The sequence below is a fragment of the Salmo salar genome, chromosome 09, assembly GCF_965601325.2.
Source record: "Salmo salar chromosome 09, fSalSal1, whole genome shotgun sequence".
In the NCBI taxonomy this organism is placed as follows: domain Eukaryota; kingdom Metazoa; phylum Chordata; class Actinopteri; order Salmoniformes; family Salmonidae; genus Salmo; species Salmo salar.
In genome coordinates this window covers 71,985,476-72,001,215 of record NC_138299.1, presented here as the reverse complement: position 1 = coordinate 72,001,215, position 15,740 = coordinate 71,985,476, and the positions used below count along the sequence as shown (strand labels likewise).

Here is a 15,740-nt window from a genome sequence, read left to right as displayed (position 1 = left end):
CACCTTTAGGTAAATTATGGAAAGATATGTACTCCTGTTTGTTCTTAAGGAGATGAACAACATATTTTTCAACGAGTCTGCAATATGTCTCAATAGAGTGATTGCGATTGGCTGGAGGTACAAAATAATTCTTACTTCTAAAAGGAGTCAGAGTATGTGCAGGTGAGCAACCTACATGTTCAGTAGAAATATCACGATTAGGGGAGCTAAAGTATTCCTTTAAACGGATGTTTCTAAAAAACTTAAACATGTCTACCTTAACATCAAAATCGTTGCACTGAGTTGCAGACACAAAAGATAACCCTTTATTAAGCAAGGAGACATGGGCAGGGCTCAATATCTTGCTTGATAAATTAAAGACACTGGTTCTGGGACCGTGTGAACGTCCCCTATGATAGTCGTTTCTTCTTACCCCGTCCCCGTGCGGCATCTCGTTGGTGCGCGTGCCCGCGGCCACCTCCGCCCTTCCGCCCGCCCACTCCCTTGTTGGATAAAAAACTGCCACTGGAAGCGGATGAGGCGCTGGTTGTATAGAGCGTTGGTCAGATTGGGGTGGATAGAAGTAAGCGGCTTCCCTCCTGCGTCTGTCATGGAGAGGAGGAGCAGGACCTCTTTTGCCAGAGTTTCTCCAGAAGTAGACTTTGCCACCCTCCCTAGGAGAGGGGGGTGACCTCGACAATTTATTGTTAAAACGAGAGGCTGCCTGGATCTTTCATTTAAAGACCCTTGCTCCCTTCGGTCTCAACGTAGACTTTGATCTGAAGCCATTCTTGTGAGTTTGCTATTGTAAATGTTTGTAGGCTTATGTAGCCAAATTGTATCTATGATCGTATGCTATCCATTTATGTTATTTTTTTGTATGCTATTTTAATATATGAGAAATAACCAATGATATCAGGCCACATCCGGCCATGATTACAGACACCTGTGTGTGTCCTTTGACACCATATAAACTAATCACCCCGCAGTGTTTGTCATTATACCCTGAAACGTTGGATATTAGGTTATTAAATGATTGCATCTGAGCTCCTAGAGTGCGCGTCTCTCCTTTAAGCGTTACACTCCGCTAGTCAGCATCTCGCCTGAATAGGTGTGCGTTTATTTCGCCTCTAGTCTTATCAATTTAACCTGTTGCGTTAATTTTGTGAAAGTATAAACCCCGTTGTAACATATCTAGGACCTCAATATTCAATATTAAAACGTTCACTTTAAATACTTGACACTGTTCCACGTAATGGAAACAGATGATCGTTTAAAATGGCATAACCTTCCTGCTCCAATTTACTGGTGTTACCTAAACCACAAAACCAAGCAACAATAGTCAGAAACAGTCAAAGAACGTTTCTCATACCTCTGCTTCAAATGTCCCACTGCCTGCCTGCTTTCAACCGCACCTAATCTATTATACAATCTCAAGGCTCAATCCCTCTACTCATCATTTAACATTTGTATTGAAACTTCAGTTTTTCAAATTACTAAAATATTGCATCAGTAGAGTGCTATCCAAAAAAGAAAACACTAATAACATATTACCATTCTTATACTTTCAACACTAATTAAGTTTACATCAACCCTCCTGTCTTCGTTACTGTCACCCATCGTAAGGTTTAGAAAAGAAAATAAACCAAACATGATTATTCTCTCCTTACTAGAAGGCAATGTTTTCATTGTAGTCTACCCTAACAATATTACTCTATATTTAAAATGTTGTTGTTGTTGTTTACGTTTAACCGTTATTTAAGTCAGTTAAGAACACATTCTTATTTACAATGACGGCCTACACCGGCCGTACGGGACGACGCTGGGCCAATTGTGCGCCGCCCAATCGGACTCCCAATCATGTGATACAGCCTGGATTCGAACCGGGGACCGTAGTGACGCCTCTTGCACCGAGATGCAGTGCCTTAGACCTCTGCTGGATATTCCCTTTCTGCTTCACACTTATTAAACGTCTATTATTATAAGATGTAATGTAATGCCCCAAATGTATAAAATATACCAGCCAATTCTTAAGGAAAAAACACATTCCGGTGGGCACAATACTACAGCCTCTTACTGCCCACAACTTCGATCCATTACTGCTGTAGCCTAGTTTTATCATGCAACAAATAATACCCATGTTTAGTTATCAATTATGATCATAGCCACAGCTCTATCGATATTGCCAATCAGCTATTATTAATATGAATTAGATTTAGGTAACTGTCTCTTCTGATCAGGCTACAGGTAATAAAACAAACACTTGCAATTCTTTGACAAGCATATATTCTGTTCATGATTCAGTGATTCAAATACGACTCCATTCTCAGTAGATTATTCCAGCACACCATTTAGGCCACACAAAACGTACTACCTCGAAATCGCCTCGCTATTTATGTTAAATACATTTGCCTTTCGATTTGAACTAAGCAAGCTATTAAAACGTTCAGTTTACATCTTAAAACAAACACTGGCTCCTATATCTAAGAAAAACATGGCAATAGTTGAAATTACAATCAGAAACTCAGATTTCAGTCAGTAACATAGACCCAATGCTATTGAAATGACAAATAAATCCCCCAAATGATCCAATTATAATGGTCTGTGGTCTTAACATCTGGCAAATAATAACAACACAATTAGAAGATCGTCAGTGTTCCACTAGTTGAATCGACATACACTGATTTGGAAACAGATCTGGTTAGGTCAATAAAAACGGATGATCATTTCTCTTGCGACATAATGAAATTCCTTCAGTACATCACATCTGCTCTGTAATGATTATTATCTTGATGAAAAACCCGAAGTTACGTCGAAATTCCACCTTAATTCGCTCTAACTTCATGGAAAAAGGATTTATTCAATAAATATAGCAACTCATCTCTTACTGAAAAAAACACTTTCAGGCCATATGGGCAGTTTTCTCTAAATGTATTACCCGTCCGGGATAAATCCGTTTAGACAGTCATATAATGCTTTAACCTTATCTCTAACAAATGATCCATAAAGAGTCCACTCTGAACCTACCAGAATACTTTGTACGTCTACGTATGGGCACGCAAGGTTATATATTATTATCACTATCAAATTTCTAATAAACTATTTATTATACACATACAATTTCTCTTTTTTTTTTCATATATTCACAGAAACCATGTATAACGTAGGAAGTCTTAGGTACTCACATTAATTCACCACTCCATGCGCGTTTCCAACGACTCTCCATCCCTACGAAGCAGCTCTATATATGGAAACCTATGATTCAAATTTAAATCAGCCTATTATACACATTTCTATATCTTATTATCCAAACTTCAGATGAACACTTATTTCCACACTCACACAACTCTCATATCACATTCACAAGACACACGGGGGAAATGAGACAGAGAAGGAAAAACCGGTTAGCGCTGTTTTTAGCTTTCAAACCCTGTCTATATGAACAGGGAAACCCATACCATTATCAAAATATTGCCTAATTAGTAGTCCCACAACGGGGTGTTGTATCCACACTGGGATAACTCCTACTGTGATTACTATGGTATAGATTCTCTCACATCTATACTACCAGCAGAGTACCCATGTCTCCTATCCATGTAACACGGTCCCAAAAATCCAATCTTACCTCGTATTTTCTAAGTACCAGGAATATCAGAACACTCACAATAACACCTAACAATAGTAACCCAGGGCATGTCTGTTAAAACACATAAACAGATAACTAACATAACACATTATAATTACAGGTGCAGGTCCCTCATCGAATAGAACTTCTCCAGGACTAGTGCCCCGCAGGTTACCAGTCCTACTGTGATCAATTCAGTACTAGGGGCTGGACTTTTGGTTACCCGCAACTGGCTAATTAACAATCATGCCCAAGGATACCTCACTTAAGAACACTCTTATTAACTGAACTCATGGCTGGTTCCACCCCTCCGATGCAGACCAAGGGGCATCATAAGCCACGCTGGGTTCATCCTGTCGTTATCTACATGGGGGTTGTTGTCTTAACCCCACCCTGGCTTAGTTTCCCAGATGCCAGGAGGATTTAGAGGATGATTTAGCCTGTACAACTACAACTGGTTTTGGAGCTATAGTCTGGAGTAGGGCTGTTGCGGTGATCATATTACCGCTACACCGGTAGTCATGAGTTACGACCGCAGTCAAATTCCACGTTGGACATGTGTTCAGTACCCAACTCGCTAACGACTGTCAGATTGCTAATGATGGGGGACAACAGGTTGAAACTGAGTGGAAAACATGTTTTTTATGGATGTTGTTTCAAAGACAAACACATCGAAATGGACAGGGCTTTCTAAAGTGATGAATAATTCAAAACATCCATACCCACAAGCCTATATACAATGAGTATACCAAACATTAGGAACACCTTCCTAATATTGAGTTGTACCTCCACCTTTTGCCCTCAGAACAGCCTCAGTTCGTCAGGGCATGGACTACAAGGTATTGAAAGAATTCCACAGGGATGATGGCCCATGTTGACGCCAATGCTTCCCACAGTTGTGTCAAATTGCCTAGATGTCCTTTGGGTGGTGGAACATTCTTGATACACACTGTAAGGACAGACGCTAGGAGACGAGAAGCAAGTACAGGGAGTGAACATTTATAAAACCGCCAAGAAACAAACAAGGACAGCGTCTGGACAGGGAAGACATAATGACAATAATGCTGACACGGGGAACAAACTGAGGAGCAGACAGATATAGAGGGGCAATCAACAAAATCCAGTTGAGTCCAATATTTTGCAGATGCGCGTAATGATGGTGACAGGTGTGCGTAATGGTGCTACACGGAGTGGGTGACCAGGTGATTGGTGCAGCGGAACCCCTTAGAGCAGTGATAGAACACTCAAAGGCTCACTCCCCGGTGGGTGCTCTCGTTGACAGCCATCTGCACCGGCCTGGAAAAAGCCTTACCACAGTCAGTACACATGAACAGTTTAGGCTTGGGTTGGGCTGGGGTGCATTGTTGTCTCTTACCAGGTAGAAGCCTTTGGGTGCAGTGAGGGCAGCCGTGGGGCTTGACTCTGCTGTGTTGGCAGCAGTGCTTGCTGACAGACTCAGGGCGTGTGAAGTGCTGGTCACAAATCTCAGGTGTAAGCTTTGGCCCCAGTCATTCAGCAGGTGGGATGCCAGACCTTTCCGTTTTCAAACGCCTCGGCCACAGTGAGGGCAACCATGACCCAGCGACAATTCAACTTCCTCCTCTGTCCTCACACTTTGTCTTCTAACTAAGATGGTGGCACAGGTTCCACGCCTTACTAAAGGTTTTGCTGTACTGTGAACAGTTATGGGATTAGATTGTCCCTTCTGCCTGGGTCTACAGATCCTCCTCCCCAGCTCCTCCTGATCTTCACCCAGGCCCTCCCTGGGATTAGTCGGCTTCAGGGTGCCCCGGCTAGAGGGTCACTGGCTGGCCTTCACCTCCTCTGTGGCCCACACCTCTCCCTAATCCACATCTCCCTGGAGATGATTGTCGGTTAGCATAGTGAGTTCATACTCCAAGTCGTGCGCAGCTTCCATGAAACGGGATACAGCTGTCACCTCTTCATCAAGCTGTAGTGTCCTCCTCTTCCTCCACGTCCTCCTCATCACTCTGCTCGTTCTCTTGGACCACGTCCCCAACCTCCTCGCTCTACAGTGGAGAGATACAATTACAGTAGCTTCCTTTGGCGAGAAATTCAGTAACATGTAATGTTGTATCATTCAGCATTCTGTAAAAACAAGCAGAAAATAAACATGACGCTTCAGAGAAATGAAATGACAAATGTACCATGCACAGCATCACCTGGACCATGGTCAGTATGTGGTAAGGCAGCTGCAGTGTTTAGGTCATTGAGCTGGTCTGTGCATGAGCTGAGGCGGCTTTCCGGTTCATTCTCCACGCTGGTCTCTCGGTTTGCCAGTCTCACCTCCAGTTGCTGCCACTCAGTCCTTCTCATCACTCGGACAACTTGAGCCACACTGTCCTTCGACAGGATTTTGGCTGTGACATGTTCCCAGTTGGTGTCTATGCAATCTTTCAGTTAAGTTCTTGCATGTTATCAAGGCCTGAATGTGATAGCTTTGACAGATGTGCTTCCAGTGTCTTTGTTAGCAGCGTTGTCGGGAAAAGTAAGTAATGTATGATTTAGCAATAAAGTTAACTCACCCATTAGCCGATTAAAGTCAACTCCACGATTTATGATGGAGTTGAGCGGCGACTTGTATGGGAGGACTAGAGATCCGACGTCACATATCAAAAACGACAAATTTTACCAGCCCACGATTACACACAACATTGTTCTGTGTGATTGTGTGCTATTCTTCGGATGGGCTATTCTTGGGTGCTGAAATTAGTCGTTTTTGATAAAAACGTAATTTTATGTGATGTTGGAGCTCCAGTCCGCCCACACTAGTCGCTGCACAACTCCATCAGAAATGGTGGTGTAGAGTTTATTAAGCTACTCATCCATCAGTCATTTTCAAGCAGAGTCCATGAAACAGTTGAGAGAAGTCAAAATATGTGCATTTCCCTCCATTTCTAAATAAATGCTGTACTTTTTCTGATAAGCTTCCTTTCGATTTGACTCCATTTTCCTTTCCGCTTGAGCTCTGAACTATAGTTTAGGTAGTTACTCCTAAAAATGAGTCAAACACTTAGCGTTTAGAGTTCCTCTATCCAGTGTCTGTGTTCTTTTGCCCATCTTAATCTTTTCTTTTTATAGGCCAGTCTGAGATATGGCTTTTTCTTTGCAACTCTGTCTAGAAGGCCAGCATCCCGGAGTTGCCTCTCAACTGTTGACGTTGAGACTGGTGTTTTGCGGGTACTATTTAAAGAAGCTGCCAGTTGAGGACTTGTGAGGCGTCTGTTTCTCAAACTAGACACTCTAATGTACTTGTACAATAAGTTTGTGCTGTTCTGTGAAGGGAGTAGTACACAGCATTGTACAAGATCTTCAGTTTCTTGTCAATTTCTCGCATGGAATAGCCTTCATTTCTCGGAACAAGAATAGACTGATGAGTTTCAGAAGAAAGTTATTTGTTTCTGGCCATTTCGAGCCTGTAATCGAACCCACAAATGCTGACGCTCCAGATACTCAACTAGTCTAAAGAAGGCCAGTTTCATTGCTTCTTTAATCAGGACAACCGTTTTCAGCTGTGCTAACATAATTGCAAAAGGTTTTTTTAATGATCAATTATCCTTTTAAAATTATAAACTTGTATTAGCTAACACAACGTGCCATTGGAACACAGGAGTGACGGTTGCTGATAATGGACCTCTGTACGCCTATGTAGATATTCCATTAAAAATCATCAATTTCCAGCTAGTCATTTACAACGTTAACAATGTCTACACTGTATTTCTGATCAATTTTATGTTATTTTAATGGACAAAAAATGTGCTTTTCCTTCAAAAACAAGGACATTTCTAAGTGACCCCAAACTTTTGAAAGGTAGTGTAGGTAGAGTTATTAAAGTGACAATGCATAGATAATAACAGAGAGTAGCAGCAGTGTAAAAGGGGGGGTGGGGCAATGCAAATAGCATGGCAAATGTGTTGTTACCTACCCTTACCACCTGGGGGAGGTCACTCAGAAAGTCCAGTATCCAGTTGCAGAGGGAGGTGTTTAGTCCCAGAGTCCTTAGCTTAATGATGAGCTTTGAGGGCACTATGGTGTTGAACACTGAGCTGTAGTCAATGAATAGCATTCTCACTTTGGTGTTCCTTTTATCCAGGTGTGAAAGGGCAGTGTGGAGTACAATAGATTGCATCATCTGTGGATCTGTTGGGGTGTTATGCAAATTGGAGTGGGTCTAGGGTTTCTAGGATAATGATGTTGATGTGAGCCATGACTAGCCTTTCAAAGCATTTCATGGCTACAGACGTGAGTACTACGGGTCGGTAGTCATTTAGGCAGGTTACCTTAGTGTTCTTGGGCAGAGGGACTATGGTGGTCTGCTTGAAACATGTTGGTATTACAGACTCAGACAGGGAGAGGTTGAAAATGTCAGTGAAGACACTTGCCAGTTGGTCAGCGCATGCTCGGAGTACACGTCCTGGTAATCTGTCTGGCCCTGAGGCCTTGTGAATGCTGACCTGTTTAAAGGTCTTACTCACATCGGCTGTAGAGAGCGTGATCACACAGTCGTCCGGAACAGCTGATGCTCTCATGCATGTTTCAGTGTTACTTGCCTCGAAGCGAGCATAGAAGTTATTTAGCTCATCTGGTAGGCTTGTGTCACTGGGCAGCTCTCGGCTGTGCTTCCCTTTGTAGTCTGTTATAGTTTGCAAGCCCTGCCTCATCCAACGAACGTCGGAGCCGGTGTAGTACGATTCAATCTTAGTCCTGTATTGACGCTTTGCCTATTTTGTGTAGATCGTTGACAAAAAATGACAATTAAATCAATTTGAATCCCACTTTGTAACACAACAAAATGTGGAAAAAGTCGAGGGGTGTGAATACTTTCTGATTGTCATGTTTAGAAGTTCATAAAATTGCTTAGTCGAGTTGGTTGAAACTAATCTTTTCCCATCCACTATGTGCTCATTTGCCTTGAACAGAAGAGGTGCTATAGAAAGTGAATCTATCATAGACATGAAGGATCATTAAATAGAATCCTGTCCCCCTTGGATCTTTTTTTTAACCAGGCAAGTCAGTTAAGAACAAATTCTTATTTTCAATGACTTCCTAGGAACAGTGGGTTAACTGCCTTATTCAGGGGCAGAACAGCTCGGGGATTCAATCTTGCAACATTTCAGTTTCTAGTCCAATGCTCTAACCACTAGGCTACCTGCCGCCCCTAGTCTTACATTGTGTCTCATTTGATAAAATTATCATCAATAAATTAATTAGTCAAAAACTGTCATATAAATAATTACATTTGAGATAACATATAAACAGCAATAGAAACAACACAGAGTATTTTTTTATTTGAAAAAAAACCCATCACATTTTACAAACAAGGTTAAACCCTTGAACACACATACAAACAGAGTAAAAACTTTCACTTCTAAAAAAAAATAAACTTTTAAAAGATAAGATATAATAATGACAGCCATGCGTTAGGATTTTGATATGTTACAACTGAACACTGTTCATTCCTATAGCGGAGGTGTATAAAGATGGCGGCCCCCATACACTTACAGTACCACATGTTCCTCATTTTGCTACATTTGCCATATTTTACGTTGCTCTCTGTAATTTGTGTTGTATGGTTATGAGCAGAGTACAATATACATGATCTCAATTGTCGCATCAAGACATGGGCAATTTGAAAAAAAAGAAAAATTGTGCTGATTTATTGATTAATTGAACCATATCACGCGCGGTAGTTAAAAAACTCAGTTGATAGAGTGACGTGTACTCGTGGATGCCAAGGGAAGCCAGGCTTCCCCAAAACATTTACCAATATTTTTTTTTTTACATATTTTTCTCTCTGTTTCTCATAATTTTCCTTCAATTCGCAAGAGGCTGAATGTATCTCACAAAAGCATCCGAGAGAGTGAAACAGCACCCCTCTTTCTCAGTAGGTGTAGCCCAGCTGATGCGGTCTGGTCAAAAAGAGTATGACATTGTTGCCGCCTGTAGCATTGAACGCCAAAGGGAAGCCAGCAAGCATTTGGCCTCCCTTGATACATTTTTTAAAATAAATTATAACCAATCAGCGTTGAGATAAACGAGCTCAACTGTGAATGGTCCTGGTGTACCAAAAAATGATTCTAACAGTGATTCTGATCCAACCATAAATTCCCACATTGTGCCCCTGGCCTGATAGGAAGTTCAACATGTAGCTAGATGTAGTAGGCTAATGTTAACTAGCTGGCCTGGCGCATCGTTGCCTATGAAAGGAAGTTAGGCTAGCGAGCAAGAATTTTAGCAAGGTAGCCTAAGACAACAAAAACTAAAAGCGTGTACTGTATGGCAGTCACAGACCGTTTAGGCAACATGAAAGAGAGGAGGATGTCATTGGCATTTCTCTACAAGTAGGGTGAGTCTACATGGTTTTTCTACTTGCACACACACACACACACACACACACACACACACACACACACAAATCAGAGCCACATTATATTTAGGTTACGTTGATTGGACTAAATTGTTTTTGGTATCTTTTAGTTGTCACTGTATTATACTAAGCAGAGGTGATTTGATGATGTTGAAATGTTGAAGCTGAAATGGTGCAGGAATAGTGGAGGCAGCTCCTGTTTTCTTTGCGACTTGCGGGAACTCTCTGTGGTTCTAAATCAATAGTGGTCTGAAATCAGAACCATGGACAGCCACATCATATTTAGCTTACATTGATTGGACTCAATTGTTTTTGGTATCTTTTAGTTGTCACTGTGTTAAACTAAGCAGAGGTGATTTGATGATGTTGAAATGTTGAAGTTGAAATGGTGCAGGAATAGTGGAGGCAGCTCCTGTTTTCTTTTCAACTGTGGTTCTAAATTAATAGTTGTTTAGTAGTCCGAAAATGTGGGAAACATTAACTTGCTTGGTGTAGGTCATGTAACTGTTTGTTTCATGCAAAATGCTTTGTGAACTTCACCGGCCTTAGGTCTATATTATCTCGGCCTTAGGCCTATATTGTCTCGGCCTTAGGTCTATATTATCTCGGCCTTAGGCCTATATTGTCTCGGCCTTAGGCCTATATTGTCTCGGCCTTAGGCCTATATTGTCTCGGCCTTAGGTCTATATTATCTCGGCCTTAGGCCTATATTGTCTCGGCCTTAGGCCTATATTGTCTCGGCCTTAGGCCTGTATTATCTCGGCCTTAGGCCTATATTGTCTCGGCCTTAGGCCTATATTGTCTCGACCTTAGGCCTATATTGTCTCGACCTTAGGCCTATATTGTCTCGGCCTTAGGCCTATATTGTCTCGGCCTTAGGCTTATATTGTCTCGGCCTTAGGCCTATATTATCTCGGCCTTAGGCCTATATTATCTCGGCCTTAGGCCTATATTGTCTCGGCCTTAGGCCTATATTGTCTCGACCTTAGGCCTATATTGTCTCGGCCTTAGGCCTATATTGTCTAGGCCTATATTGTCTCGGCCTTAGGCCTATATTGTCTCGGCCTTAGGCCTATATTGTCTCGGCCTTAGGCCTATATTGTCTCGGCCTTAGGCCTATATTACCTCGGCCTATATATCATGGTGGGAAGGCATATAACTAACAGGTTATAGAGCAACCGACGCAATTATCACAACACATAGGCTGTACTATGGCTTGTTTTCCCTGGCTTGGCTTCCCTGGTGATTTTACCTACGCACCACTACCGAGTGGATAGTGCTAAAACAATTACATAATATCTGAATTCTGTCACCTTTATGCATGTTTGTCAAATCTTGAGTTATAAGATTTGTAGAACTACCTTAGGTGTTCACTCAATTTACTGTAAGTGCTGCTTAATAAAAGTAACGTTGTAAGTGCTGCTTAACAAAAATAACGTCATAAGTGCTGCTTAACAAACATAACTTTATAAGTGCTGCTTAACAAAAATAACGTTATAAAATCGATGCTCAGTCATTAGCATGGTGCACGAATGTTCACTACAAATGTAGTGGTCCCTTTTCCAGTTGTTACACAATGACTCCATCTGTTTATCTCAGCGTGACATCATTCGAACAAATTCTGTGAAAAGAAGGAGAAAGTGACAGAAAGAGAAAAAGGAAAAAGTATTATCCTATACACAAACCAACAAAAAAGCTGAAGCCACTGTTTCTGACAAACATAAATCAGTACTGAAACCCTAAACAGTTACCCTAATTCTAATCCTAACTCTAATTGTAACCCTAAACCTAGTCCCTAAATTTAAAATAGGTTTTGTCCTCACGGGGAAGTGGGAAATGTCCCCACGAGGGAGAATTTTCCTTGTTTTACTATCCATGTGGGGAAATATGGGTATTTTAGGTCCCCACAAGGATAGAAGAACCAACCCACACACACCCTCAAAGTTGACCCGTCCATCCCTGTTGAGGTCCACGTCTCGGAGGATCTCATCAATCTCTCTGTTTGTCAGCTGTTCTCCCATCAGTTTCTTCATGGCCTCCCTAAGCTCCATTACACTGATCTGACCATCACCGTTAGTATCAAACTGAGAGAGGGAAAGAGAGAGAGAGAGACAAAGACAAAGACAAAGAGAGAGAGAGGATATAGTGACAGTTACTCACGTTGAGAGAGAGACAGCAACCATTTCTGTCAGCTTTGAGCCCACACAATCTGAGAGAGAAAGACTGACCTCCTTGAATGCGTCTCTCAGTTCTTTCACTCCGATCATATCTGCTGTCTCTGCCAGCATCTTTGGGCCCATCAGCTCCACAAAGTCCTCAAAGTCTAGTTTGCCCCCACCTACAGACCAGAAAAAACATATATATATATATATATATATATATATATATATATATATTTTTTTTTTTTTCTTATTTTATTTATTAAACCTTTATTTAACTAGGCAAGTCAGTTAAAAACAAATTCTTATTTACAATGACGGCCTACCCGGGCCAAACCTGGACGACGCTGGGCCAATTGTGCGCCGCCCTATGGGACTCCCAATCACAGCCGGATGTGATACAGCCTGGATTCGAACCAGGTACAGTAGTGACGCCTCTAGCACTGAGATGCAGTGTCTTAGACCGCTGCGCCACTCGGGATCCCTCGGGAATACGACTACTATTACTCACAGTTACAATATGGATACGGCTAATGTCTTTCTTTAGTGACTCCGTGCTTCCTGGGTCCATCATTCACTGTAATAACACCACTCTAGAGTTTCAGATATTCTATGATTCTGTGGCGTTTCCCCCCCGTCTCATGTTGATGATGACGTCAGACTCACAGATGGACTGGCCCAGCTCGATGAGCTCCATCTCTGTGGGCATGTAGCCCATGGTCCTCATGCACTCTCCCAGATCCTTGTAGCTGATGTAGCCATTCTTCTTCTTATCAAACTCCAGAAATGCCTCGCGGAGCTCTGTGCGCGCACACAGGCACAGACATACAAGCGCACACACACAGGGTAAGAATTGGATCATCTACACTGAAACACGTGTAATGGTCTGATTATGACTATGGCAGATAGAGGGGTGTCATCTACCTTCAATCTCCTCAGGTCGTAGGTCCCTGTCCTGTCGGAGGTAGCAGAGGGACACACATAAGCAGACTGGTAGTTGCATATGAACACACACACACACACATTTGTTTTACTATCCTTGTGGGGACCAAACAAAGTGTTCCCATTCAAAATCCTATTTTCCTTAACCTAACCCTAAACTTAACCCCAAAACCCTAACTCCTAACCCTAAACTTAACCCTAATTCTAATCTTTAATTTAACTCTAACCCTAAACTTAACCCCTCAGCCTAAAATAGCCTTTTTCCTTGTGAGGAGGTGAAATCCCACCACCTGTCTGAATTTTCCTGCTCCCCACAAGAATAGTAAAACCAAAAACATGTACACACACACACACACACACACACACACTCACACATGTACATCACAAACACACAAGACTTATGACAACAGCACAATCCGTTTACACACGTACCCACGATCAGACAGACGTACGCCGCATGCTTTTACGTTGACACAAACACCGCAGTCAAACGCACAGATGAAAATCTAAAGATCCACAAACACAAATGTACAACCACTGATATTCAGAAATGCACAATGAACTTCAATCACAAAGACCATGGGAGCCAATTGGCCAAAGAAAGAAGGAGGATGAGAGGAAAGCAGGGATAGAAAGACAGAAGGTCTGCGGTTTGGTGTTCCTTTTTAAGGCAGGGCAGTACATGTGATTTGCAGCGGGCCAGTAGACACACACTATTAGAAAGAGTAAACCAGGATGCTCTGCAAAGTCAACCTAAATACTATGTCTATCTAGTACATTACGTCTAAAGGATGGAATATATTGGAATCTAAATATATACAGATTACATTGAAGGAGACATTTTTTGTATTATGGAACTGGTGAAATACTTTTACGTCAACGTGAATCACCATAGGGAGGGTTGCCCCTGGCAACAGCTGGAGATTAGGAGATTTGGGAGGTTTAGTATGAGTGAGACCCTTGTACACATAATGTGTATTGTCGCCGCAACCACACACACACTGTAGGTCATGCCTGTTCCGGTGTGGTAGGTCGTAATGTTGAGTGCTTTGATGGCAGAGAAATATAGGAAGAGAAAATCCCTGTAGATGAATTTTTCTTTATAGGCTTTACTACAGATGTTCTTCTTGGAATCTCCCTGTATATGATCTACTGAGTGTACAAAACATTAGGAACACCAGCTCTTTCCATGACAGAGACTGACCAGGTGAATTAATGTGAAAGCTATGATCCCTTATTGATGTCACTTGTTAAATCCACTTCAATTAGTGTAGATGAAGGGGAGGAGACAGGGTAAAGAATGATTTTTAAGCCTTGAGACAAGTGAGACATGGATTGTGTATGTGTGCCATTCAGAGGGTGAATGGGCATAACAAAAGATTTAAGTGCCTTTGAACAGGGTATGGTAGTATGTGCCAGGCTCGCCGGTTGAGTGTGTCAACAACTGCAATGCTGCTGGGTTTTTCACGCTCAACAGTTTACAATGTGTATCAAAAATGGTCCACCACTCAAAAGACATCCAGCCAACTTGACACAACTGTGGGAAGCATTGGAGTCAACATGGGCCAGCATCCCTGTGGAACGCTTTCGACACCTGGTAGAGTCCATGCCCCGACGAATTGAATCTGTTCTGAGGGCAAAAGGGAAGGAAGGTGTTCCTAATGTTTTGTACACTCGGTGTACACAGTGCGCCAACACATCAAGGTTTGGTTCGCCTCCTCTCAGACTATTTTACACTATATAATTTATATAGCAGGTTCGATTGGTTGTCCCATGATGACTATGAAAGTGAAATGACAACTTAATTGTGGAGAGAATATCACGTGGTGAAAATGAAGTGACATAACGATGATGACGTGTGTGTGTGTTAGTGGCGTTGTGTGCGTGAATGATTTAGTATGCATTTGTAAGTGTGTATGTGTGCGTGTGATGAGTGTGTCTGTGTTCACTAGTGCGTGTACGTACGATCTGGCTGCTTGCAAAGCCCTGTTTGAGGAAGATGCAGGCAGGGCCCACGATGCTGTGTAACACGGTGCAGTTCTGGACCAGTGCAGACAGGGGCGCCTTAAACTCCTTGTCCTCTCCCGATTCCTTCTCGCCCTCCGACCGTGGCCCCTCCTGGCCCCCTGTTCCACGCTTGTCCCCCCGGGGCTCGACGGCCCCCTTAGAACCAGAATCATGCAGAACTAGTGAACCCAACAGTCGTTGGTTTCACACTCTGTTTCATTCTCTGTCTGCTGGGGTCTGACAGCCAGCTGTCCACAGCACTAGTCCTCAGGGATATCAGATGTTGCAACAGCACACAGTACAGGAAAGGATTGGCAATCTCTTCTCTTTTAGGAAGTTTAACTCTGCCTGTCTACATGGTAAACCCTGTCAGCCGTGGCTCATAAGCCTAATAAGTAGAACTCTCTGTCTGTTTACATGGCGGTATGTGTATTGGTTACAAGAAGCCATGCTTCCTCCCTCTCTCTCTCTCTCTCTCTCTCTCGCTCTGTTTTTCGAGGCTCAGTCTTGGCTCAGTGTTGGATTGGGGTGTTCATTCTGCTAAGTGTTCAGGCCACAGACACTCAGCTCACCTCAGGGACTTAGCACAATGTTACATAACACACTTACAGAGTACGTCTAGTCAATAATTACTCTACAC

General features: G+C 42.5%; 1 protein-coding gene across 1 annotated transcript; it reads right to left on the bottom strand.

Annotated features, from left to right (window-relative positions):
* Positions 1-8,936: 8,936 nt before the first annotated feature.
* LOC106611672 (calcium-binding protein 2) lies at positions 8,937-13,449 on the bottom strand. The gene is made up of 5 exons (XM_014212116.3): positions 13,076-13,449; positions 12,818-12,952; positions 12,221-12,330; positions 11,929-12,076; positions 8,937-11,613 (listed from the first exon to the last, which is right to left on the bottom strand). Exons 1-5 carry the CDS (start codon positions 13,152-13,154, stop codon positions 11,588-11,590), a joined length of 498 nt encoding a protein of 165 aa, XP_014067591.2. The 5' UTR covers positions 13,155-13,449; the 3' UTR covers positions 8,937-11,587.
* Between the last annotated feature and the right edge of the window lie 2,291 nt (positions 13,450-15,740).